Below are 26,529 nucleotides of genomic sequence, written 5' to 3'. Positions count from 1 at the left end.
CCGTCCATGAGTATCTCTCTGAAAATACATGCGAGACTTGGGTTTGCATATTTTAACTACCCTGTAGGTTCTTACAATTCTTAAATTTAATAATGAATTTTTCGAAGAAGCACCCTGCTTTGTGAATTACTAGTGGGAAAATGCTTGTTGATCATTACCCATCATAGGGTAGAATGAATAAGGTGGTGTGTAAAACGTTCAAATGAATGTTTGGATTTGCCTTGAAAGGAAACAAATGCACGATGATATAGAAGCTATGGGTTGTAGCTTCCAGCTTGAAACATATTTGAACTCGTTTCAAATATGCTGTAGAGTCTCCTGGTTACCGTAATGACATATAAGGTGTTTGGACGCGTTTTAAACACGCTGTAGAGTCTATCGGTTACCGTAATGACATATAAGGTGTTCTAATATTGGTGTGACTTGTGAGTACAAGAATAACTTTCCCATGTTGATGTTATTTTTTCATTTGTTCCATATTTTGAGAAATTTTTATCAATTTTGACCACCCTCAAAAGCTGATCTCCTTGAAGCAAGGTCACAAAATATTTGAAGTATATATGGAAAGCTTCAAAGGATTCAAGGATAAATACTATTTTGTTGCCCCTTAACCACACAGTTCATGAAAGTCTATGCAAGATTCTATAAGGGGCCTTTGATGGTAGAGAAAGGCAAATGGTTAACTCTGAACACATAATTTATAACTATGGGTAGAAATAGGTCAGATCAATAATAGGGGATCCTAAAGCCTAGCCTACATAGGCGCAGGCCAGGCCAGACTATTTTTTTAAATAGAAAAGGCTCAGGGTTTTTGATAAGCCTATTTAATTACGGTAACCGAGTATGGGGGCTCGTCCTCATAATAAGACACATACATAATGCCAATATCCTTCCACCGGTTATGCAGACCAAGTCATACCACGACTTCATGAAGAATAGGGAGTCAACAACCCCTCAATCAAAGGGGAGCGATTACCACCTTTTAGAGTTTCCTAAGTCTTTGGCCTAAGGGCCTCTATATCATTCATACCCTAAGCACAACACTTACATACAGAGTCTCAAACTTCACGTGAGTTGGCCCTCTAAAACCACCCTAAAAATTGTAACACCATCATACAAGGCCTCTTGCCTCCGTAGGGAAACCCTAACTCTTATAAATCTACTAAGCTCTCTTAGTATCCCCTACACCTGTAATAATATCATGCACATATGTACTTTTTGATCAATACAGTGGTGCCCGCTATGGGGCCTTGATAAAACTAACATGGACCACACATTTCTTTACAAACATCATACTCATTGTCACCCCCACTCTTTACCAAAAAATTCTAATCCATGATCAACAGAAGAACACCTTCCCAAATGCCGAAGGACACAAATGGAAGTTGTGATGCCGACAACAATGCCATGACGGAGATGCGTGCCGCCATGGACGAACTACGTCGTTAGAATCAAAGTCTGGAGGACTGCGTCATGAATATCTAACAATACCAACAAGAGACCAATCCTCCAGAGGAGATGGAAGTACTAGATCTCCTACCACTTTCATATGAAATATGGGAAACACATGTCTCTGAAGGATTAAAGCCTCCCTCTTTGGCCAAGTTTAACGAATGCAATGATTCTTACTAATATGTTGCCTCTGTCAACACACATATGACCATCATCAGAGCGCCTGACTCCCTGAAGTGCAAATTGTTGTCTGGTACCTTCAGGGATGCAACCCTGCGATGATACATAGGTCTGCTCCAAACTAGTAGATGTTCACCACCAGCCTGTTTAACAAACAACAGGGTCCATCAGAGACGCTGAGGGACTTTCTTGCCCAGTTCAATAAAGCCACCATCATACTCATTGTGGGGATGTTCCAAAATAGACTAAAGGCGAGACACTTCAATGAGTCTATCGCTCGAAATCCTGCACTTTTGTTAGCAAAGATGGTCACCAATGTGGAATGTTACATTAAAGGCGAAGAGAGTAACACTAAGAAGATAATGTGGGACGTTAAAGAGCTTGTTCCTAACGCCAAAGGTTCGCACCACTAAAGGAAGAGTAATTGTACCTTTCCTATCAAGGACAAGACTATATTTAAGAGAGTAAGAAAAACTGCGGAGAGCTTCATGCCTCTGGACATTTGTTGTGCATAGTTCTCCGCGAGGTTCTTCACCTATAAAACATCCTTACGCCCCCAGCTCCAAAAGCAGATGTAATGGGTTCTAAACCAGGTAGATGGTGCAAGTTTCATAGAGTCAAAGGACACCATAATGAGGAGTGTTACCAAATTAAGGAAGAGATCGAAAGGCTGGTCCAGAAGGGACACCTTAAGAAGTATGTAAAGGGTGATTCTTCTTGTGAGACAAACAAGACCAACTCACAAGGGAGAGATGACGCGGGAAATGCATAGCCCAATAAATTAAATGAGACATCGATAATATAGAATAGCAAAGTCGTGCGCCACATACTCAATACTATTGCTGGAGGTTCGCCGTAGGCGGGGAGACTAGCTTTGCCCATGAAAGGTACACTCGCCAAATTTTGAATATATAAGACCTCCCTAATGTTGAAGGCGAAGGTGAGCCAAATACGCCAAAAGCAACAATCACCTTCTTTAATAAGGATGCAACTGACTTTCACCCTCACAATATGACTCCATGGTCAAAACCATTATGTGTGAGGAGTGGGAGATCAAAAAAATCTCGTATTCCAAGGAATTTTTGTAAATATTCTATATTGGGATGCATTCGAAAGATTCCGCCTCGACCCAAATGACCTAAAACTCTTTAAAGGCTTGCTAGTTGTATTCTCTAGGGAGCAAGTGCAAGTGAAAGGTTAAATACTACCTTTGTATAGCAAGATCAAGCCAAATAAATTAAGGTTAAGTGTTTGGTTATTGATGTTTGACTTCTTACAATATGATTATAGGGCGACCAATTTTTAAGCAGTTGAACACTGCCTTGTCCCCTTTGTATTTGTGCGTGAGATATCCGCTTTCAAATGGGCGGGTAGGATTCTTCCAAGGAGATCAACAAATTTCCAGGAAGTTCTACGTAGAGAGCCTAAAGCTAAAAAGGGTATGCACTCTAGGCGTGACCATTAACAAATTGAGTTTAGGGTTAAATCCGCCATGAGAGGTTTGCAAAGGCGAGGAGGCTAACCCTATAACCAGTTAGGAGTTTGAATATTAGAACCCCATAAGGAATGCCCTCGGGTGCCACTTGAAGGATAGAAAAACATTTAGAAAGGGGGGGGGGGTTTGAATAAGTGTAGTTTTAAAACTTGTAAGATAAAAACAGTTTGCACAATGATTTTTATCCTGGTTCGTTGTTAACTAAACTACTCCAGTCCACCCCCTTGGAGTGATTTACCTCACCTGAGGATTTAATCCACTAATCACACGAGATTACAATGGTTTTCCACTTAGACAACTTCTAAGTCTTCTAGAGTATACTGATCACAACCTGATCACTCTAGGAACAATCTGCTTAGATACCCTCTAAGACTTTCTAGAGTATTCTGATCAACAACCTGATCACTCTAGTTCTTACAACTTAATGTAGACAAATTCTAAGAGTTACAATGCTTCTTATAAAGCTATTATCACAACTGTGATTTTCTCTTAAGTTTAAGCTTAATCTCACTAATATATTACAACAGCAATGTAGTGAGTTTGATGAAGTTTGAGAGCTTTTGATTTGAACAGCGTTTCAGCAAGTTGGTTCAGAGTTCGTGATTCGTAATTCGTAACATAGCTTCTCATCAGAACTTCATATTTATAGACGTTTGAGAAGATGACCGTTGGGAGCATTTAATGCTTTGCGTATTCCGTACAACATTGCATTTAATGTTACACTCTTTTGTCAACTACCTCGAGCCTTGCTTTCACTGTGTCTACTGACGTTGCCTTTAATAGATTTCAACGTTCCTTTTGTCAGTCAGCGTAGCCTGCCAGCTAGTACTTGCTTCTGATCTGATGTTTGTGTGAACAACGTTTGAATATCATCAGAGTCAAACAGCTTGGTGCAGAGCATCTTCTTGTCTTCTGACCTTGAAGTGCTTCTGAGCGTGATACCATGAGAACTTCAGTGCTTCTGCTTCTGATCTCAAGTCCTTCTGATGCTTCCATAGACCATGTTCTGATTCTGCTTAACCATCTTCTGATGTCTTGCCAGACCATGTTCTGATGTTGCATGCTGAACCTTCTGAGTCAGTGCTTCTTGTGCTGATTTTGTGCATACTCTTTATATAATTCCTGAAATGGAAATTGCTTAGTATTAGAGTACCACATTATCTCATACAAAATTCATATACATTGTTATCATCAAAACTAAGAATATTGATCAGAACAAATCTTGTTCTAACACCACTTCCCTATTATATTTTATTTGCTTTCTTTACCATCATTTAGTCCTTTTGTTGTTAGTTTTGATATGTGAGTATTACATCTCGGGAGTTGTTAAAGACATGTTGTTGTAAGGGGTGCACTATTTGATATTTGTATCTTGCATGGGCAAGGGTTTTTAATAAGGCCCCTCATGTTATTGTTCCAAAGAATATGTTCTTGTTGGCTATTCCCTTTTTGCAAGAAACCTAAAAGTTGGGAGGAGATCGTCCGTAAGAGGGGATCAAAATTCTGGATCACTAAGAGAGATCCTTGTTGCCCTACGAGGCAACCAAAAGGTGGATCCTTAAGAGGGATCCTTGTCGACCTAAGAGGCGATTGAAATGTTGGATCCTTATGAGAGTATCCTTACCTCCATAAGAGGCGATCAAAGTTCTAGATCCCTAAAAGGGATCTTTGCGCCTTAAGAGACGTTCAAAATGTCAGATTCTAAGAGGGATCCTTGTCGTCCAAAGAGGCGATCAAAATGTCGGATCCATAAGAGGGATCCTTGCCGCCCTAAATGGCGATCAAAATGCTTAATCCCTAAGAGAGACCATTTCCACCCAAAGAGGCAATCAAAATTTTGTATCCCTAAAAGTGATCCTTGCTACCCTTAGAGGCGACCAAAATGCTGGTGCCTAAGAGGGATCCTTGTAGCCAAAGAGGCAATCAAAATGATGGATCCCTAAGAGGGATCTTTGCCTCTCCGAGAGACAATCAATATGTTGGATTCCTAAGAGGGATAATTGCCTCCTTTAGTAGCGACCAAAATGTTGGACTCCTAAGAGGGATCCTTGTTGCCTTTAGAGGTGATCAAAATGTTGAATCCCTAAAGGGAATTCTGGCCTTCCCCAAAAGGTTGTCTAGATGCGAGAGGAATCCTTACCATATTTATGGACCATCAATGGATCCTCATGTAAGACCCCACCAACATGAGGGAGATTTAGATCACCCAACGTTATTGGCAATGATAATAGAGAACTAGGGTAAACCTCATATGTTGACTGATACCCTGGCCCCTAACATAATAAAGCATTCCTTACATCAGCCAATAATAAGATACAAGCACAAAAATGGGGCTATACTAATAACATCAATAAACATAAACCAAAAAACCATTAAGTATTACAAAAAAGGTCCAAACACGAGGGATCACTCGTCATTCATCAATAGACCATCTCGAACCACCTGAAAAAGGTCCATGAGTCTCAAGTATAGGTTGGGATAGAAGAAAGTGGTATGTCTCTCCGCCCTTTTAAAATGCTGGGCGGATGTTGCTACAACCTCGTCTTTGAGCGACAAAGCCTTTTCCTCCAAGATTTTTGTGGAAATATGAGCTTCCTTGAGTGATTTATCTCAATGCTCTAACCGTTTTCTGGCCTTCGTTAACAATTTTCAAAGCCAAGTTTGTCTTAGACTGTAAATCTTAGATAATGCCAGAATGTTTCTCCCTTTGAGCTTCCCCAATAGAATAATTTACAACTTTTTATTAACTTATTTTATTTTGTGCTTGGAGGTTAGTGAATCAACCTTTTTGTGCATATATTTCAAAAAGGTAAGCTTAATCCTCATATTTGATGTTAGTGAATCACATTTCGGTTCATTTCTTTAAGAAGAGTGTCTACATATTAGATGTTTGCTATCAAAATACACTAAAATTTCCAAATTTGAAAATATTACAAATTTGAAGCAGGATATGAATGAGAGTTAGGACAAGCACGACTAATAAAGTACAAAAAAAAACCCTTGAGATGGATCCTTATGAATAGTCATGAGTCACATATCGATTGAATATCTCATGTAGTTTAGAACCCTTGATCGTCGAAATAGATTGATCACAAACATAACACAAACAACATTGCCTCTACTTGATTCACTTGAACATAATTTGCAATGAGGGATTCTTCCACCAGTAATTCTAGTTGTAACCGAATGAAAGGTTTAGAAAAAACACAAACTCAAAAATCTAGTGCAACTAGGGTTTTCATAATACATAAATAAGTGGCTTTCACTTTAGTATAAAAGTTTTATTTGTAAAACCAATTATATGCACCAAAACTTACAATGTATTGTGTTTCTCTAATTAGTGTGCATGCAACACAAGAATGCACCACTAAACTACTGAAATAAAATGATTATCAATAATTAAAAATAAATTTTTGAAATAAAAAATAGAAAAAACATGACTTGGCTGCGTAGTGCTTATGCCACGTCATTAATGAAGCAGCCATGTGGAGGGGGACTAAGAAAATCCCAAGTGAGGCAAAGTTTGGGGACTGGAAAACTTGGTAGTATACATTCAAACCATCTTTAATACCTTTAAAATCTATTGATATTACTGAACACAATTTTAATTTTTCTTACTTATAGAGGGCCCAAGTCTAAAAAAAAAACTAAACAAAGATTACACTTGAGATAATAATCTCTAAAACATCATTAGAGATCAAAGTAATCAGTTCTATCGGCAATCTTCATAGTGACGTGGTCCTGGATCATGATTTACCCAGATTCTCCAAAGCATCAACACAAAGATTTGCTACCTGATACTCATGTGTAACTCGCATTTCCAAATCCTTATTAATTGAAAGTCTGATTTGCTAGACGAGACTTCACCATGGACCCAGATTAACCTTTCTGCTATCTGATTAAAGCTCTACCTTTTTATACCCTCATTCAAGCGCAAACTTGAATCCCTCATACACAACACATAACTTCGCAACTTCAGTATTACATCTCAATTCTAATATATGTCTGAAGAACCCTCCATAATCATAATTTTAATAATTAAACTATAATGCAAATCTATCAATGTATCTCTACCATGGAATACAAAATCAATACAAATTAAAATTTTCAAGTAATCTTGTCATGTATAAAATAATATTTTAATTTTAATTTTTTAACTTGTAAAAATTGTAGTATATACACTTCTTCATTGTACTTTTTTTTGTAGTGATTTTGTGTACTTGTTTCTCCTCTTCAGTTGGGTTTTCTCTCTTTTCTCTCTCGCTCGCTCTCTACTCCAATCAATCCTTTCATTCTCTTCCAGACTTGTGATTATTCCTTCTATCTGATCGAAGGATCAATTCTCGATTCTAGGTTTAGGGAATTGATCCATTCTCCCAATCCTTTCCTCTCATAATCTGCGATGCTCTTGCTTCCCCAATTATGAAGTTGAGAAGAAAGCGAACTCTCGAAGTGGTTAGTTTTCTCATCCACGCGTATTTCAATTCCCCGATCAATTTTTCTGTTGCAATTTTCCCCTTTTATTTTCAATTGTGTTTTTTTTTCATGTTATGGGGGTTTATGTTTTTTTCTTCCGATTTTATTGGGGGTTTGCGAGTTTTAATTGTTGTAGAAAGTGATTTTCATGGTTGATGAAGTTGTAATATGATGATCAATTGCCAATTGGTGTGATGATGTGACTTACTTTGTTGTTCCTTCTGTTGCACGGATAAATGGACTCTTTTTTGATTATTTTACGTTGCATTCTATGAAGCACGCACATATCTGGGTTATACTTGTTATTTTCTGACACCTTATAAGACATGTATCCGAAAAAGCTTTTTATTTTTTTTATAATTTGCTTTAACACACCTTAAACACTTATTGGATAGATATCTACTGGTTTAAAGATTTATGGTGATCAATGAGGGGTTATCGATATTAAATTTGATTACATCATTTTTAGCTTTTCGGAGTTTGTGAATGAACCGGAATGACTATCTATCTATCTTATATTGTTTTCAAGGTTTTAAAAAACGGTAACGGTCGCGTCGCGGTCGCGTAAAGGTTTTTGCGATTTCGGTCGGTACATGTGTGATTGCGGTCGTTGTGGTGTGAACTAACTATAATTTGTTCTTTAATATAAAATACGATGATAACGTATCGGTATCGGCACTTACAAAAACCATTTTGTCTCAGCCGTTTTCATGGTTGCGGACCATTTTTTAAAACCCTGATTGTTTTAGAATTTTCGTATTGAAACAAATTGTTCAACTTAAACGCACGGACGCCCGCCCACAGACATTATTAATGATAAAATAATGTTCATATTTTTTAAATATAATAAATTGATATATGTCTATCAGGATCATATGTTTTTTTACGTCAGCAGCGTGTCTGTGTCGTGCCAGGTGTATGAGTACGAGTATGTGCTTTATAGGTTGCTTTACGGCTTGGTTGTTATTGATGCATGTTGTTATTGTAGTATTTTATCTCATCCCTGTGATATTGACAAAAACTCATTGACAATGTAATATTCATCATTTACAAATGGATTAAAATTTTGAGAGGTTTGCTTTTCGACCTAGCACTCAAACATTGAATGATTTTTTTTTAATTAAGTTTGTGTTTCAATATTGAAGAATATTTAACATTTATTGTATTGTGAGCTGGAAGTCAGTTTCAGTTGGTTGTAGATGGTTACTAGCTTAATTTATTGTTTTATTTTATGTACTCTTTCGGCTTTTAATTTGTATGCGGTATAATTTAGTCATTTGCACTTTTACTTCACCAGTTGTGTTTTTTTAGGTGGTTATTGTAATGTTACCACAATATAAGAGATTTTAGCTGATTCCTTTTAGCTGATTGATCAATCTGTGCTTGATTTGTTGCAGCCTCCAAAAATTAGATGCTCCATCAACTCTGTTACTGCAGTTCCACTTGAGAACATACAAGAACCTTTAAAAAGCTTCACATGGGAGTTTGATAAGGTGGCTTTGTGGTCCTTTTCTTTTTAGCTTAGTAACTCATGTTTTTTGAATGTGTTTGATTCATTGGTATGTGTTTGATTCATTGGTATTTCTGTTCTCTGAACAGGGAGACTTTCATCACTGGGTTGATCTTTTTAACCATTTTGATTCATTCTTTGAGAAGTATGTAAAACCAAGGAAGGATCTGCAAATTGATGACGATTTTCTGGACTCAGATCCTCCTTTTCCAAGAGAAGCTGTTCTTCAAATTCTTCGCGTCATTAGAATAATTTTGGATAATTGCACAAATAAGCATTTCTACAGTTCATACGAGGTATGGCATCTTTCCTACAATCATCTTTTTCCACTCTGGTCAACTTAGTAAGACGAGAGCCACCAATGTTTTGATGCCTTTCTGTATCTGGGTGTGTTTCTAATTTTCCCTTTTCTCTGCAATTTGGTGACTGGGATATTTATGTTTCCATTAATTATAAAGTTTAAATTGTGTTACTATTAGGCCTTTATATTTTGCTTATTTATCTTTTAGTGACCAGCATTGATACTTATACTGTTTTCTTTGAATCTGCAGCAACATCTTTCATCATTGCTTGCTTCTACTGATCCGGATGTGGTTGAGGCTACCCTGGATACTTTGGCTACTTTTTTGAAAAAAACAATTGGAAAGTACTCCATAAGAGACACTTCTTTGAATTCAAAACTGTTTGCTCTTGCACAAGGATGGGGTGGAAAAGAAGAGGGACTCGGACTAATTACATCAGCTGTGCCTAATGGCTGCGACCCTATTGCGAATGAATTGGGTTGTGCCCTTCATTTTGAGTTTTATGCAGTAACTGAGTCAGAAAATGACATCAAAGAGGCTGAACCCCTGATCGAAGGGTTGCAAATCATTCACATAAGTGATGTCCACAAATGTGTGGAAACTGATCTTGAACTCTTGCACAAGTTGGTTACAGAATATAAAGTACCTTCCAGTTTACGATTTTCTTTGTTGACAAGATTGCGGTTCGCTAGGGCTTTTGGTTCTTTCGGTTCTAGACAGCAATACACATGCATTCGCTTGTATGCTTTTATAGTTCTGATTCTAGCGAGTGGTGATGCTGATGACCTGGTTTCATTCTTCAATGCTGAGCCTGGATTTATCAACGAATTGGTCTCACTGCTGAGCTATGAAGATGCAGTTTTGGAAAAAATCCGGGTTTTGTGTTTGCATTCATTAGCTGCTCTTTGCCAAGATCGTTCCCGTCAACCTTCAGTATTGACTGCTCTTACATCTGGTGGGCACCGTGGCATTTTACCTAGCCTGATGCAGAAATCTGTTGATTTTGTTATTAATGATACATCGAAGTGGTCAGTTCAGTTTGCTGAAGCTCTTATATCTCTTGTAACCGTATTGGTTTCGTCGTCATCAGGATGTTCTGCCATGCGTGAAGCAGGATTCATTCCTACTCTTCTACCTCTACTGAAAGATACAAATCCGCAACACTTGCATCTGATTGAAAAAGCTGTGCGTATTTTAGAAGCTTTTATGGATTTCAGTAATCCAGCTGCTGCATTGTTCAGAGATTTGGGAGGTTTAGATGATACCATCTCTCGTCTGAAGATTGAAGTCTCTCATGTTGAAAATGGTGGAAAGCAGCCAGATGAAAATTTTGAATCTAGTACAAGTGCTCATATGGTTGGAGGTTCTTCAGTTTGTCTAGATGACATGCAGCCATTGTATTCTGAACCACTAATTTCTTATCACCGGAAATTGCTGATGAAAGCTTTGTTGCGTGCTATATCCCTTGGAACCTATGCCCCTGGAAATACTTTTCGTATATTTGGATCTGAAGAGAACGTGTTGCCTCAGTGCTTATGTATCATTTTCAGAAGGGCAAAAGTTTTTGGTGGTGGAGTTTTCTCGCTTGCGGCTACTGTCCTGAGTGATTTAATACAAAAAGATCCTACTTGTTTTCCTATTTTAGATGCAGCTGGTCTTCCGTCTGCCTTCTTGGATGCTATAATGGACGACGTTCTCAACTCTTCAGAAGCCATTGCATGCATTCCCCAGTGTTTGGATGCTTTATGCTTAAACAGTAATGGCCTTCAGGCTGTGAAGGATAGAAATTCATTGAGGTGTTTTGTGAAAGTATTTACATCTAGAACATATTTGCGTGCTCTTACAGGGGACACACCTGCATCTTTATCTAGTGGACTAGATGAATTAATGCGACACGCTTCTTCGTTACGTGGACCTGGTGTGGATATGTTAGTTGAGATTCTGGAAACCATCTCAAAAATTGGTTCTGCCATAGATCCCCTGTCATTGTCTCCTGAACCTTGCTCTTCAAGCTCTACTCCTATGGAAATGGATGGTGGGGACAAGAATTTGATCTTGCCCGATAGTAAGGAGTCATTAAAGCCAGATAACACTGACCAGATCGATGAGCCATCTCTTGATGCGTCAACAATGAATATTGAATCTTATCTTCCAGATTGTGTGAACAATGTTGCTCGTCTGCTTGAGACAGTTCTTCAGAATGCCGACACATGTCGAATATTTGTTGAGAAAAAGGGGATTGAAGCTATTCTCCAGTTATTTACACTGTCTTTAATGCCTCCTTCCATTTCTGTTGGTCAGACCATCTCTGTTGCCTTCAAGAACTTTTCCCCACAACATTATGTTTCTCTTGCCCGAGATGTATGCTCGTTCTTAAGGGAACATTTGAAATCTACCAACGAGGTCTTAGATTCTGTTGGGGGGACTCAGATTGCTCTAGTTGAATCTGCTAAACAGTCAAAGGTGTTGAAGTACCTCTCTAGTCTTGAAGGTATCCTGGCTCTCTCTGTGTTCTTGTTGAAGGGAACAACTGCTGTAGTCTCTGAACTAAGCACTTCTGATGCTGATGTGTTAAAAGATATTGGGAGAACATACAAAGAAATAATTTGGCAAATATCTTTGTGTAATGACTCCAAGACAGATGAAAAAAAGAATAATGATCAAGAACCCGATATTTCACAAGCACCTTCATCTACTGTTGTTGAAAGAGAGAGTGATGATGACACAAATATGCAGACAGTTAGATACACAAACCCAGTTTTTGCTAGGACTGGTTCACATTCCTTGTGGAGTGGAGAGCGTGATTTTGCTTCTGTAGTTCGTTCTGGAGAAGGTTTGCACCGCCGTACTCGGCATGGGATATCTCGCATGAGAGGTGGAAGAACTGCTCGTCGCTTGGAAGCTTTAAACATTGATTCTGAACCAACTTCTAGTGCACCGGAAGCGTCTTCGTCCCAAGATTTGAAAAAGAAAAGCCCGGACGATCTTGCCTTAGAGATTCTTAACAAGCTGGCTTCAACAATGCGCTCTTTCTTCACTGCTCTTGTGAAAGGGTTTACTTCACCAAATCGTCGTCGAGCTGACTCAGGTTCACTTGGCTCAGCTTCAAAGGCCCTTGGAACTGTTTTGGCTACAAATTTTCTTGAGGCCCTGAGTTTTTCTGGACATTCTACTTATGCTGGACTTGAAACTTCACTTTCTGTAAAATGTAGATATCTTGGGAAGGTTGTTGATGATATGGCAGCTCTCATATTTGACAGCAGGCGCAGAAGTTGTTATACGGCCATGGTCAATAACTTTTATGTACACGGAACTTTTAAAGAGCTACTGACAACATACGAAGCTACTAGTCAGTTGCTATGGACTCTTCCGTACTCATTCCCCTCATCAGATATTGATCTGGGAAAGAAAGGAGAAGGAGTCAAATTGTCCCACAACACATGGCTACTTTACACATTACAAAGCTATTGTCGCTTGCTTGAGTACTTTGTAAACTCTTCTATGCTTTTGTCCCCAACGTCAGCATCTCAGGCAGAACTTCTTGTTCAACCAGTTGCTGTTGGCCTCTCAATTGGGCTCTTTCCAGTTCCTAGAGATCCAGAAGTTTTTGTGCGTATGCTGCAATCTCAGGTTCTAGATGTGATCCTACCAGTCTGGAATCATCCCATGTTTTATAGTTGTAGTCCCGGTTTCATTGCATCAATTATTTCACTTGTTACACATGTATATTCTGGTGTTGGAGATGTGAAGCGAAATCGAAATAACATTTTGGGAAGCACAAACCAACGTTTCATGCCCCCTCCACCTGATGAGGCAACCATTGCAACTATTGTTGAGATGGGTTTTTCAAGGGCAAGGGCTGAAGAAGCACTGAGAAGAGTGGAAACAAATAGTGTTGAAATGGCTATGGAGTGGCTATTTAGTCATGCTGATGATCCTGTCCAGGAGGATGATGAACTTGCACAAGCCCTCGCCCTTTCCCTAGGAAATAGTTCCGAAACTACTAAAGTTGACAATGTCGAGAAGACTATTGACGTGCCAAATGAAGAGGGACACATGAAGAAACCTCCAGTTGATGATATACTTGCTGCATCTGTGAGGTTGTTTCAGAGTAGTGATTCAGTGGCATTTCAGCTGTCAGATTTGCTTGTAACACTTTGCAACCGAAACAAAGGTGAAGATCGTCCAAAAGTAATATCTTATCTTCTGCAGCAGCTTAAACTTTGTCCATTGGACTTTTCTACAAATAACTGTGCATTAGGTATGATAGCACATGTTATAACATTACTTCTTTTTGAGGATGGCAGTACAAGGGATGTTGCAGCTCAGAATGGAATTATATCCACTATCATAGATATCTTGACAAACTTGAAAGGCAGATCCGAGTTAGGGAAAGAATTACCGCTCTCTAAATGCATGAGTGCTTTACTACTTATATTGGATCAGATGTTGCAGTCAAGGCCAAAGACTGAAAATATGGAAGCAGGAACACAAACTGGTTTCATGCCTGACTCATCTGGGGAACATGGTTCCCTGCAATTTCCTGTCACAGTTGAACAGGAGGAAAAAGAAATAGATGGGAGGGAAAAAGAACCTGGCATGGCTTTTGAAAATGCACTAGGCAAATCGACTGGCTTTGCAACTATTGATGAGAGTCATAAGTTGTTGGATATTACATGTGATTTGATAAAACAACATGTCCCGGCTGTGGTCATGCAGGCTGTTCTACAGTTATGTGCTCGGTTAACAAAAACACATGCTTTGGCTATGAAGTTCCTTGAAAATGGAGGTCTGACTGCTCTTTTTAGTCTTCCAAGGAATTCTTTTTTCCCTGGATATGACACTGTTGTCTCGGCTATAGTTAGGCATCTTCTTGAAGATCCTCAAACATTACAATCAGCCATGGAGTTGGAGATACGACAAACTTTAAGTGGAAATCGTCATTCAGGGCGTGTTTCTCCCCGATCATTTTTGACTTCTTTGGCACCTGTTATATCTAGAGATCCTACTGTTTTCATGAAAGCTGCAGCTGCAGCTTGTCAGTTAGAGACGTCAGGGGGAAGGACAATAGTTGTGTTATCAAAGGAGAAAGAAAAGGAAAAGTCAAAATCATCGAGTGTTGATGCTACAAATGAATGTCTCAGAATATCTGAAAGCCGGCCACAAGATGGAACTGGAAAATATCTGAAAAGCCACAAAAAGGTTCCAGTAAATCTCACTCTAGTAGTTGATCAACTTCTTGAGATTGTGCTGAAGTACCCACCGATGAAAGGCAGGGAAGATTTTGAGGGCGACTCTACTTTAATGGATATAGATGAACCTACTATGAAGGTAAAGGGAAAATCGAAGGTTGCAGAGGCAGTGATAGTAGGGTCTGAGTCTCAAAGGTCTGCAGAATTGGTGAAGGTGACTTTTGTCCTTAAGTTATTGAGTGACATTGTTCTAATGTATGGACATGCAGTTGGTGTCATACTCAGACGCGACTCTGAAATGTGTCAATTTCGTGGATCTAATCAACCACCTGGACATAATGGAATTATTCATCATGTATTACATTGCTTGCTACCGCTTTCTGCTGACAAATCTGCAGGACCTGATGATTGGAGAGGTAAGTTGTCTGAAAAGGCTTCATGGTTCCTGGTAGTTTTATGTGGTCGGTCTAGTGAAGGTCGTAAGCGAGTGACAAACGAACTTGTTAAAGAAGTGATGTCCTTTTCAAACTTCGAAAGCAATTCTATGAAAAGCAGCTTATCCCCAGATAAAAGGCTTTTTACTTTTGTTGATCTTGTATATTCTATTTTATCGAAAAATTCGTCATCTGGTAGCTTACCTGGTTCTGGATATTCACCTGATATTGCAAAAAGCTTGATCGATGGTGGAATAATTAAATGTTTAACTAGCATCCTGCAAGTGGTTGATTTGGATCATCCCGATGCACCCAAATTTGCAACTCTTGTACTCAAAGGTTTAGAATGTCTTTCAAGAGCTGCTAATGCTAGTGAGCAAATCTTTAAATCTGACGGGGCTGAAAAGAGAAGATCTAGTAGTTTGAATGAAAGATCTGATGATCAAATGACAACACCTTCTGTAGTTGAAACCGTGGCCCATGATCCGAATGCGGGAAGTCAAGAAGCACTCAGAGAAACTATTGATAATGCACATCATCAAAGAACCTCTGAAGGTGATCATCATGCTGATAATCCAAATCAGTCAGGAGAGCAAGATATGAGAGTAGAAGAGGAAGTAATAGCCCAAAATCCACAAGTGGAACTAGGAATGGACTTTATGCATGAAGAGATGGGTGAGGACGGTGTCTTGCGCAACCCAGAGCAAATCGAGATGACTTTTCATGTTGAGAATAGGTTAGATGATGATATGGGTGATGAAGATGATGGTATGGGTGATGATCGTGACAACGGTGACGATGATGAAGATGATGACGGGGATGGAGTGGATGAAGATGAGGATATAGCAGAAGATGGAGGAGGCCTGATGTCTATGGCTGATACTGACGCAGAGGATCACGATGACGCCGATTTGGGAGATGAATACAATGATGAAATGATTGATGAAGACGACGATGATTTTCATGAAAATCGCGTCATAGAGGTGAGATGGAGGGAAGCTCTAGATGGATTGGATCACTTGCAGATACTTGGGCAACCTGGAACAGCTGGTGTTATAGATGTGGCTTCTGACCCTTTTGATGGGGTTAATGTGGATGACCTTTTTCGTCTTCAGAGCTTTGAACGTCGTCGCCAAACAGGTAGATCTTCCTTCGAGAGGCCTGCTTCTGAAGTAAATGGTTTTCAACATCCTCTTTTTGTAAGGCCACCACAATCTGGCGATTTTGTCTCTATGTGGTCAACGGGTGGTAATTCTGCATCCCGGGATTCAGAAACCCTGTCATCTGGGAATCTTGACGTGGCCCATTTCTACATGTTTGATGGACCTACTCTTCCATATGATCACATGCCAAGTAGTCTGTTTGGAGAACATCTGGGTAGTGTAGCACCACCACCTCTCACAGATTATTCTCTGGGTATGAGCTCATCGCACCTACATGGAAGAAGAGTGTTAGGTAATGGTAGATGGACTGATGATGGTCAACCCCAAGGAGGCGCTCAAGCAGCTGCCATTGCACAAGCCGTGGAGGCACACTTTTTAGCTCAGATGGTTACCATAGATCCTGCAAGCAATCCTACAGATCGACAACTACATGATTCTGAAGAAAAAGAGAAACAGTCGGATGCTCTTCCATCACACGATGATCCATCATTGAATGTTGGGGCTGACTCTACTTCTCAGCAATTTGCAGGTTTGGAGCAGGAAAATGGTGCTGAAACCATAGTTCAGCAAATAAACCTTTCAGTTGATGGTGCTACTTGTGAGGAAGAGAGAAATGTAGACTCTGGTGGTCAAGATACAGGTGAAGAAAGCCAGCGTACTAATGAGCTTATGTCTGTTCAACCACTTTCACTGAACATCATGCCAAATGGTCTTGATTGCACTGTAAATGAAATAAATGTTACTCCCAGTGATAATGTAGTAATACCCCAGGAATTTGTAAACTCATCTATTGAGTCTAGTGCTGATGTACAATGCGGAGGGGCTGCTAATGAACTTACTAACAACCAAAATGTGCCAGTTATACCATTGGTTTGCAATGGAACATCAAATGTTGCCGGACAGTCTTCTAATCTTGAGTTACCGGGCTCTGGTTTGGAGACTCCTAATCCAAGTGATTGCCCTGCATCATCAATAAATGCTAATGTCGATGTTGATATGGGTGGTGTTGATGCTGAAAGAAATCAGTCTGGGCAACCAACAGTTTTTGTAGACAGGAGGGACGCGTTGTTATCAACTCAGAACACTGAGGTTACTCTGGATGATACTCAGGCTGACCAAACTAGTGCAAATAATGAAGCTTCTGGAACTAGTACGATTGACCCTACATTTTTGGAGGCTCTTCCTGAAGATCTACGGGCAGAAGTTTTGGCATCCCAACAAGCTCAATCTATTCAACCTTCAGTTTATGCTCCACCTTCTGGAGAAGATATTGATCCTGAGTTTTTAGCTGCTCTTCCTCCTGATATTCAAGCAGAGGTTTTGGCCCAACAAAGAGCCCAAAGGGTTGCCCAGGAGGCTGAAGGACATCCAGTTGATATGGATAATGCATCTATAATTGCTACTTTTCCTGCTGATTTGCGTGAAGAGGTTTAAATGTTTGCTTTTCTGTTATGCAACATATTGAGTGATTTCTATTTAGCGGAAATATGACATGATTGTAATGCTTGTACTTTGCTCTATACTAGGTGCTTTTAACTTCTTCTGAAGCAGTTTTGTCTGCACTTCCCGCTCCGTTGCTTGCTGAAGCTCAAATATTGAGGGACCGGGCAATGAGTCATTATCAAGCTCGCAGCCTTTTTGGGAGCAGTCACAGGCTTAACAATAGAAGAAATGGCCTGGGATTTGTTCGAAGGCCTGTGATGGATCGAGGTGTTGGTGTTACGATAGACAGGCTGTCTGCTCTTACTGATACCTTGAAGGTGAAAGAGATTGAAGGTGAGCCACTACTTAATGCAAATGCATTAAAAGCTTTGATCCGGCTTCTACGTTTGGCGCAAGTAAGTTTGATTCTCTTTATGACTATAGTCTTAAGTAACAAGCCTTTCTTGCTTTGTGTGAAGGCACATTCCTAATTTTCCTAATTGTTTGGGGCATTGAATACTATGTAGTTTTTCATGTAATAAGATTCACATTGTGTTTTAGTACATACTCTCTCTTTTCAAAATGAGTATTGTTTAAAGTGTTTGCATACAAATTAAGAAAAACAATGAAGTTGTCAAAAGAAATGATATTTTTGCTAAACCAACCTTATTATTGTTGGCGTATTTTCACCATCATAATGTAAAGTGGAATATAATGCTTTGGAAGTAGTGTTCATATTATTAATTAGCTGACACAATTAGGAAAAAAAATTGATTCTTCATTGAAACGTGAGAATGAAATTCATTTTGAAACTTTTTTTTTGTTTCTAAAATGACATTCATTATGAAATCGAAGGAGTATATATTTTATTGAAATGTGTATTATGGTATCTTTCTGATTATAATAACATGCTCGGTTTTTGGATCATTATGTCAGCCCCTTGGAAAAGGCCTTCTGCAGAGACTCCTTTTAAACTTATGTGCACATAGTGTAACAAGGGCCACTCTTATTTATATTTTGCTTGAGATGATTAAGCCGGAAACTGAAGTTTCTGAAAGCAGAGCAGTGACATTAAATTCCCAGAGGCTTTATGGTTGTCATTCAAACACAGTATATGGCCGATCTCAATTGTTGGACGGTAATTGTTTGCACTTAAGGCTTAACATAGTTTTCATGTTTATCTCAATATTATAGTATATTGCATGCTGATCTCGCCTTTCATTTTCTCATAGCAGGACTTCCTCCCCTAGTGTTCCGCCGAATCCTTGAGATTCTGACTTACTTGGCCACAAATCATTCGGCCGTTGCCAAAATGTTGTTTCACTATGACCAATCAATTGCAGATTCTTCAAATTCATCTATCACACCTATGAATGGGAAAGGGAAGGAAAAGGTTATTGAAGGGGGACCTTCATCAAAACCCTTTGAAACTCATGTTGGGGATGTTCCCCTGGTTCTCTTTTTAAAGCTCTTGAACCGACCCTTATTTTTACGTAGCACTGCTCATCTTGAGCAGGTCATGGGTCTCATTCAAGTTGTAGTTGAAACTGCTGCAGCAAAATTAGCAAGTCTATCTCAATCTGAAAAAGAAATAGCAGATACCCAAAATTTGTCTGTTAATGAAGCTGAGAAGGATCCTCCTTTAGTGGAGTTAGACTCTAATAAACAAGATAAGCACGCTGATACAAAACCATGTCATTCCAATGGAAAGAAGAATGTAGATATGTACAATATCTTCTTACAGTTGCCTCAATCTGATTTGCGGAATGTGTGCAGTATTCTTGGCCGTGAAGGGTACTGCTCATAACATTCTTGTATCTCTCTTTTCTTTTTGTTAAGTATGCTAATCATGAACATGTAATTTGAAAATTTGTTTCAGTACTGTCTCACTCGTTAGTTTTTAGTTCCATGTCAGCATTTTTGTAACCTTTTCAGCTGTGATTTAACAAAAGTGACTAATCTGATATTTTTAGGCTTTCGGATAAAATGTACATGCTTGCTGGTGAAGTGCTGAAGAAGTTGGCCTTCATTGTTCCCACTCATAGGAAGTTCTTTATTTTAGAGCTTTCGGAATCATCTCATGCATTGACAGGTTCAGCTGTCAGTGAGCTTGTTACCCTGCAGCAAACAAATATGCTTGGCTTGAGTGCTGGTTCAATGGCTGGTGCAGCCATTCTACGAGTGCTGCAAGCTCTAAGTTCCCTCATTTCACTTGATACTTCAGAAAATATGGATATGGAAAGTGATGTAGATCTAGATCAGCATGGCGACAAAGCAATTATTTGGAATTTGAATACTGCACTCGAGCCACTGTGGCAAGAACTGAGTAATTGTATTAGTGCAGCTGAGATGCAACTTGGCCAGAGCTCTTTCTCTCCTAACATGCCAAACATAAATGTTGCTGAGAATTTACATGGTTCCTCTACTTCACCACCACTTCCTCCTGGGACACAAAGACTCCTGCCTTTCATTGAGGCTTTCTTTGTTTTGTGTGAAAAGCTACAAGCAAATGAATCTATCATGCCGCATGACCATGATAATGCGACTGCTAGAGAAGTCAAGGAGTCTGCTGGTTGTTCAGCTTCAGCAAGTGGAAAATTTTGTGGAGACTCACAGCGAAAGCTGGATGGTGCTGTTACATTTACAAGGTTTGCTGAGAAGCATCGCCGACTTGCGAATGCTTTCATCCGACAGAATCCGGGTCTGTTGGAGAAATCTTTGTCCATGATGCTTAAGGCACCAAGATTGATTGACTTTGATAACAAGAGAGCCCATTTTCGCTCTAGAATCAGGCAACAACATGACCACCAATTGTCTGGGCCGCTGCGTATAAGTGTAAGGCGAGCTTACATTTTAGAGGACTCGTATAATCAATTAAGGATGCGTCCTACTCAGGATCTTAAGGGGCGATTAAATGTGCAATTTCAAGGTGAAGAGGGTATTGATGCTGGTGGTTTGACCAGAGAATGGTATCAGCTACTATCAAGAGTCGTATTTGACAAGGGTGCTTTACTTTTCACAACAGTGGGTAACAATGCAACGTTCCAACCAAACCCAAACTCTGTTTACCAGACCGAACACCTCTCATACTTCAAGTTTGTGGGCCGAGTGGTATGCACTTTAACTATTGGGGTTGTTTGTATTTAGACCCAAAATAATAAATATTCCCCCTACTTCTTCAAAAACATATGGGGGTAGATTCAGAAATATAATGAAAGCAACCTCTTGCAGTTTCATTACATCCTGTGTTTTCAGGTTTAGCTATTCTTTGACAGTTGTCTTTATGATCTTACATGCAGGTGGGAAAGGCATTGTTTGATGGACAACTATTGGATGTTTACTTTACCCGGTCTTTCTATAAGCATATACTTGGTGTTAAGGTTACATACCATGACATTGAAGCGGTTGATCCTGATTACTATAAGAATTTGAAATGGATGTTGGAGGTGAGTACTGATTTACAATATTGACCCCTTATTCTCGTTTCACCTTAAGCACTGTTTGGTGCACTTCGTATAGTTTTAGGTTGTATAGGATATAATGGTTAATGAATATGGTAAAATAATTGTCTTCGGTATTGGATAATCATTTTGTGCTGTCTGTCTTGCTGCATCAATATATAACCTTCTGGATCGTAAAGCCTTATCCTATGCTGTATCTTTCTGCAGACTTTATTAGATTGTTTAATATAAAATTAAAATTCCACTGCTAAGAAGCCAATATACCCTGACATAAAAAGCAATACAAAATTTATTTAAAATAGTTATTTTTTTAAATGCATTTTGTTAAAAATGAAAACACCTAAATATATCAAATTAGACCTATGGCTTAGGTTTGATTCTTACTGTTTGGTTCCCCTTGATAGATGATTTTCTGTACCACTATAAGCTGGCTTGTGGCATTACCCTGGCAGTGGAACGACTTAGCCTCCCTTATCCCTGAAAATTTTCATTAACCTCCATAGTTTCCCCTGGCTTGTGTCATATTATATCTCTTTTTTTGAGAGGTTGTAGATTTAATCAAGTAGGAAGAGGAAGCATGAGAAAATAAATAGAATACATGTTAGGAATTATTAGGACTTACTTGGAATGAAACATATTATCTGTATACGAGAAGAGGTGTTTTGTGAGTGGAGAGGGCTTTGGAGCAGACTGACATAAGGGGAGGGCTGTGTGCACTACTGTTGTGGCAGCATGGGTTTGTTTCATTTGCTTAACCTGCTCTTTGTACTGCCCAAGCTTTATGCACTGCTTTGGAGCAGATTGACTTAAAGGGAAGGGTGTGTGCACTTTTGTTATGACAACATGGGCTTGTTTCATTTGTTTAACCCGCACTTTTGTTATCTTGAATTCACATGTATTATATAATTATATCACAATCACTGTATTGAGCGGTGCTTTTATCCTCCGTGGTATGGATACTAATATTATTTATTACTATAAGCAGTATAAACTCTGTTTGGTACTCTCTTCAACGGTGCGCTGAAAATGGCCATAAAATTTGATTTGTGAGTTCATGGTGCACTTATTTTCTGCACGTATTGCTTATGGTCTAAATTTGTTTTTTTTTATGTACCAGAATGATGTGAGTGATATTCCTGACTTGACATTTAGCATGGACGCTGATGAAGAAAAACTCATACTTTATGAGAAGAATGAGGTAAGTGAACATTTTATTTTGGTCTTTCTTGTCTTTGTGTAAAAGTAAAACTTACAACAAAAAGCTTCTGAAAACTTTAATGTGACCATTTAGTTTTTTTTTTTTTGAGGTGCTTGAAATGTATTTGCCCGTGATAAATTCTTATGAGTTATCCTTACTAGCTTTTTCCATCCCTCCTTGAATTGTTAAACAGGTCACTGATTATGAGCTTAAACCTGGAGGAAGGAACATACGGGTTACAGAAGAAACAAAGCATGAGTATGTTGACCTTGTTGCTGAACATCTCCTGACTAATGCCATCCGTCCTCAAATCAATTCATTTCTAGAAGGTTTTAATGAAATGGTACCACGAGAACTAATATCAATCTTTAATGACAAAGAGCTTGAGCTACTCATAAGTGGTCTTCCAGAAATTGATTGTGAGTTGGTTTCTTAATTAGTTAAAGTAAGTTCTAATTTTCTGCGAAGCATCTGAATAATGTCATTCTCCTTGTAGTGGACGATTTGAAAGCCAACACCGAGTATACAGGCTACACTGTGGCATCAAATGTTGTTCAATGGTTTTGGGAGGTGGTCAAATCTTTCAACAAGGAAGACATGGCCAGATTACTGCAATTTGTGACTGGAACGTCAAAGGTAGTTTTCTCAGAAATTTGTAGTGATACTAATATGACTTATTTTTTATAAGCTTCTACTTTTGCTCAATATTGCCAATTGATGATTTTTTAATTTATATTGAAATAGTGTAATTATAGTAGTCAATAGCGGCTCTATCCCACTATAGTGAGCGGAGCGGAAGTCGACCGCTATGGGAAGAGCCTTAGTGGTGCACAACACTATAGCGGCCGCTATAGAGTAAATAACGGGATAGCAGAGTAGAGCGGTTCCCACTTCCCAGCCTGATGCGGTTTCTGGCCCGCTATCCTTTTCAAATCTAAAAAACCGAAATTTCCCCTTAAATTTAGAGTGTTTTAAGGATAATTTTGGGTTTTTTCAATCAAATTTGAGTTGAGACTCAACCAACCTTAACCTTCCTTCATAGTCGTCAAATTTGAATTGAGACTCATCCTTAACCTTCCTTCATCCCGCGTTTTAAGGATAATTACTATATGTAATTTGTCCCGAAAATGATCAAATAGAGAGATCATCCCGCTGTGACTACTCTGTGTTTGACATATCTACCTATAATTGTATTGTATGAAGCAAGTGTTGTTAAAATTAGACCAGAGATCAAGCCTGCGAGACTTCTGGTCATGGTTCAATTGGTTCAACTATGGTTGAACCTGATGACAATAAATAAATAAAATAAATAAAATATTTAGAAGTTTTTTTTAAAGAAAAAAAACGGTTGAACTGCTGTTCAAGCCAATTCTAAAGAACACTGAATCAACTGTCATCAAACTAATTGGAAAGTTGGCTAGTTTTTGGGTCAACCAATTGAACTAATTGGTCCCGTTTTGGCAACATTGGAATGAAGAATTAAAGTAAATGGGTGAAGAAGTTACTCTAGACTGAATTGTTGTCTTAATTACTCACTATATTATATGTCCAATTTTAGTTGTTTAATGAAGTATGAAATAGTTTTAAAATTTTATGAAAAATTGTGGAGTTAATCTACTCAATAAATACTTTAAGTTTTAGTTTGCCGATTGGATTGTTAAAATCCATGCATGTAATAAGTTATTTAGATAAGTAGCTATGCCAGAGTTACATCTGAGTAACCCTCCCAAAATAAATTAACTGACATTGTATATTATTTTTAAAATTATTTAACAAATTGATTGTAATAGAAGAAACATTTTAAAGTTTTGGCTAGTACTCAATTTATTACTTCCTTCATCTCAAAATAAGCGTCATGTTTAGAAAAATTCCAAGAAAAAATTCCAAGAATAAGCGTCACTTTTAGTTTTCAGTCCAACTTTAATTTTTATCTTTCAACTGTACCCTCTAATTAATACTCTCTATTATTATTCTCTCATGAAAGTCGTGAATGATATATGTGATGTGCTACATATATCCTCAGATGCATGAAATTTACCATTTAGTTAGCAGTAAATGGTTGTCATGTTGTATACTTGAGGGGTTTTTTTTCCCATTAATTTTTGCTAACACATGTTCTAGAGTTATGTTGGTCAGTTTTTCGGTAAAAATACAAGCCTTGTTGAGTATTTAATATCTTTTGAATGCACTTGGTAACAACTGTGGCCTTCTTAATTTGTTTTTTCAGGTTCCTTTGGAGGGTTTTAAAGCCTTGCAAGGTATCTCTGGTCCCCAAAGGTTTCAGATTCACAAGGCATATGGGGCTCCGGATCGACTTCCATCAGCTCATACTTGGTGAGATTTTATATTTCCATATTAAAATGGTTACTTACTACAACATTAGCCCGGCACATTGAATTTCATTCATCCTAATACCTTATCTCGTTTTATTGCTCTTCAGCTTCAATCAACTAGATCTTCCTGAATACACCTCTAAGGAACAGCTTCAAGACCGTTTGTTACTTGCCATCCATGAGGCTAGTGAAGGGTTTGGTTTTGGCTGACCCATATTTTTATATGATGTTTTTGTACAGCAGTTCTGCGCGCTCATGACTTTGACTTGTCATCTATAGGTCAGCCATGCCTTATAAATCTATGCTTTTGTTCAAGTAATCTTAGTGCTTAAAATCTCACTTAGTCTTCTCTTTGTTTGTTTAGAAGATGGAAAATCATCCGGGCTCGGGCTGTTATCCTGTCGAGGAAAGGCTCTATTGGTAGCATAGCATTACAATGAGACATTCTCTGATGCAGAAGGTTTATTTATTCAGATGAAATGGCTAGAATTTTGCTTTTTTCTTGTATAATTCTGCCATGCCTAGATTTAGAGCTTTCGAATGGAGCACAGCGGTGAGCTGTTGAAATATGCACCAATATTAATTTATATGTATTTTGTAGGGCCAAATAGCCTTAAGTAGTAGGTCAATAAGATTGAGAATGTACATATTCTGGAGTACACAATTTACACAATTGATGTTTTTCTCCGGAAAGAAATGGTTTCTATAATCATAGAGGAGTTTAAAAGATGCCGTATTTAGTGCATATAGAACCAGTGATGGCATGATAGAACAGTCACATAGTTGTTGCATCGCTGCAATACAGCCATAATAATATTCAAATAACTTGATTCATTATTTATAATGTGCTTATAATACTCCATTTTTCATCATCTTTTGTATGAATCTATATCAACAAGTAAGGCTTGCGATTATATCACGGTGCCATCAAGTAATTAGCATCATGGACGATTATGAATCATGATGCATCAATTTAACATGCCATTTCCCCTTGGAGTAATAAATCATGTCAGTATTCTGAATTTGCAGTAAAATGGGTGCCTGATTTAATTTAATATTGATTAAGCTCTTTGAATTAAAACAGGTGAGGACATAGATGTTTTTTTTTTAATCTTCTTTTAGCAGAGCTTGAATTTTTACATCGCATTCTGTACTTGTTGATTCACCTCCATATACTTTTGAGGTTTTTCGTGGGAGATTGTAATTAATGGTTGAGATATTAATTAGAAAGTATTTATAGGTGACAAAAAATAAATAAGGGTGTTGTTCACTGCTCCCTATGTAGTGATGAAACACACCCTATAAAAATTTCAAATATTTCTTTCTTATCGTTTTGATTTTGAAATTCGGACGAGCATATTATACAATAAAATTATTTCATCATTGAGACATTCATTTTTGCCAAAAAAAAGTAGTATGGATTCCAATATTCAAGTTAACCTTATATGTGTATTTTCAGTGTTTCCTTATAATTGGGATTACACAATTTGAGATTTTAATCTCCATATTAATCCCATAATAGTATTTTACACCCTTAGATTTTAAGTTAGGAGAATTTTGATATTATTTTAATAAATCCTACGTTATAAACTATTTACAAGTCAATTTTACAATAAATCACATATTGGTCATTCAATAATCAGATCAAAATAGAAGAATTATTGCGCATATCTGAATGTCAAAATATCAAATATAAAATTTCAAAATGCCATACTCTATCTTACAATAAACCATAATACAAAATGTCCCAATATCAAAATATACAAAGTAAAAGACAACTATTGCATAAATCTAAAGCCCATATTCTCTCTATCGTTTGTAATGCAACACATGTCGCATTTATGCTAAGATGACATGTAGAGTGGCCGTATGAGGAGTGCCTTCTTCAAACTCGTCCTTAACTATGACCTA

General features: G+C 38.2%; 1 protein-coding gene across 3 annotated transcripts; it reads left to right on the top strand.

Moving 5' to 3' along the window:
- The first annotated feature begins 7,321 nt into the window (after positions 1 to 7,321).
- Positions 7,322 to 25,462, top strand: LOC131603030 (E3 ubiquitin-protein ligase UPL1-like). Of its 3 annotated transcripts, none has more exons than XM_058875271.1 (15): positions 7,322 to 7,582; positions 9,001 to 9,096; positions 9,203 to 9,409; positions 9,665 to 17,632; positions 17,731 to 18,042; positions 18,563 to 18,764; positions 18,862 to 19,420; positions 19,600 to 20,737; positions 20,926 to 21,072; positions 22,205 to 22,285; positions 22,479 to 22,704; positions 22,782 to 22,921; positions 24,513 to 24,619; positions 24,726 to 24,897; positions 24,983 to 25,462. In XM_058875271.1, exons 1-14 carry the CDS (start codon positions 7,550 to 7,552, stop codon positions 24,826 to 24,828), a joined length of 11,319 nt encoding a protein of 3,772 aa, XP_058731254.1. In that variant the 5' UTR covers positions 7,322 to 7,549; the 3' UTR covers positions 24,829 to 24,897; positions 24,983 to 25,462. The 3 variants fall into 3 exon arrangements, with proteins under 3 accessions (XP_058731254.1, XP_058731253.1, XP_058731252.1); XM_058875270.1 differs by having other exon boundaries at positions 18,859 to 19,420; positions 24,986 to 25,462; XM_058875269.1 differs by having other exon boundaries at positions 18,859 to 19,420.
- Positions 25,463 to 26,529: the final 1,067 nt, after the last annotated feature.

The sequence above is a fragment of the Vicia villosa genome, linkage group LG5 (assembly GCF_029867415.1).
Source record: "Vicia villosa cultivar HV-30 ecotype Madison, WI linkage group LG5, Vvil1.0, whole genome shotgun sequence".
NCBI lineage: Eukaryota > Viridiplantae > Streptophyta > Magnoliopsida > Fabales > Fabaceae > Vicia > Vicia villosa.
The sequence above is the reverse complement of the archived record's forward strand: the minus strand, read 5'-3'. Positions and strand labels throughout refer to the sequence as shown.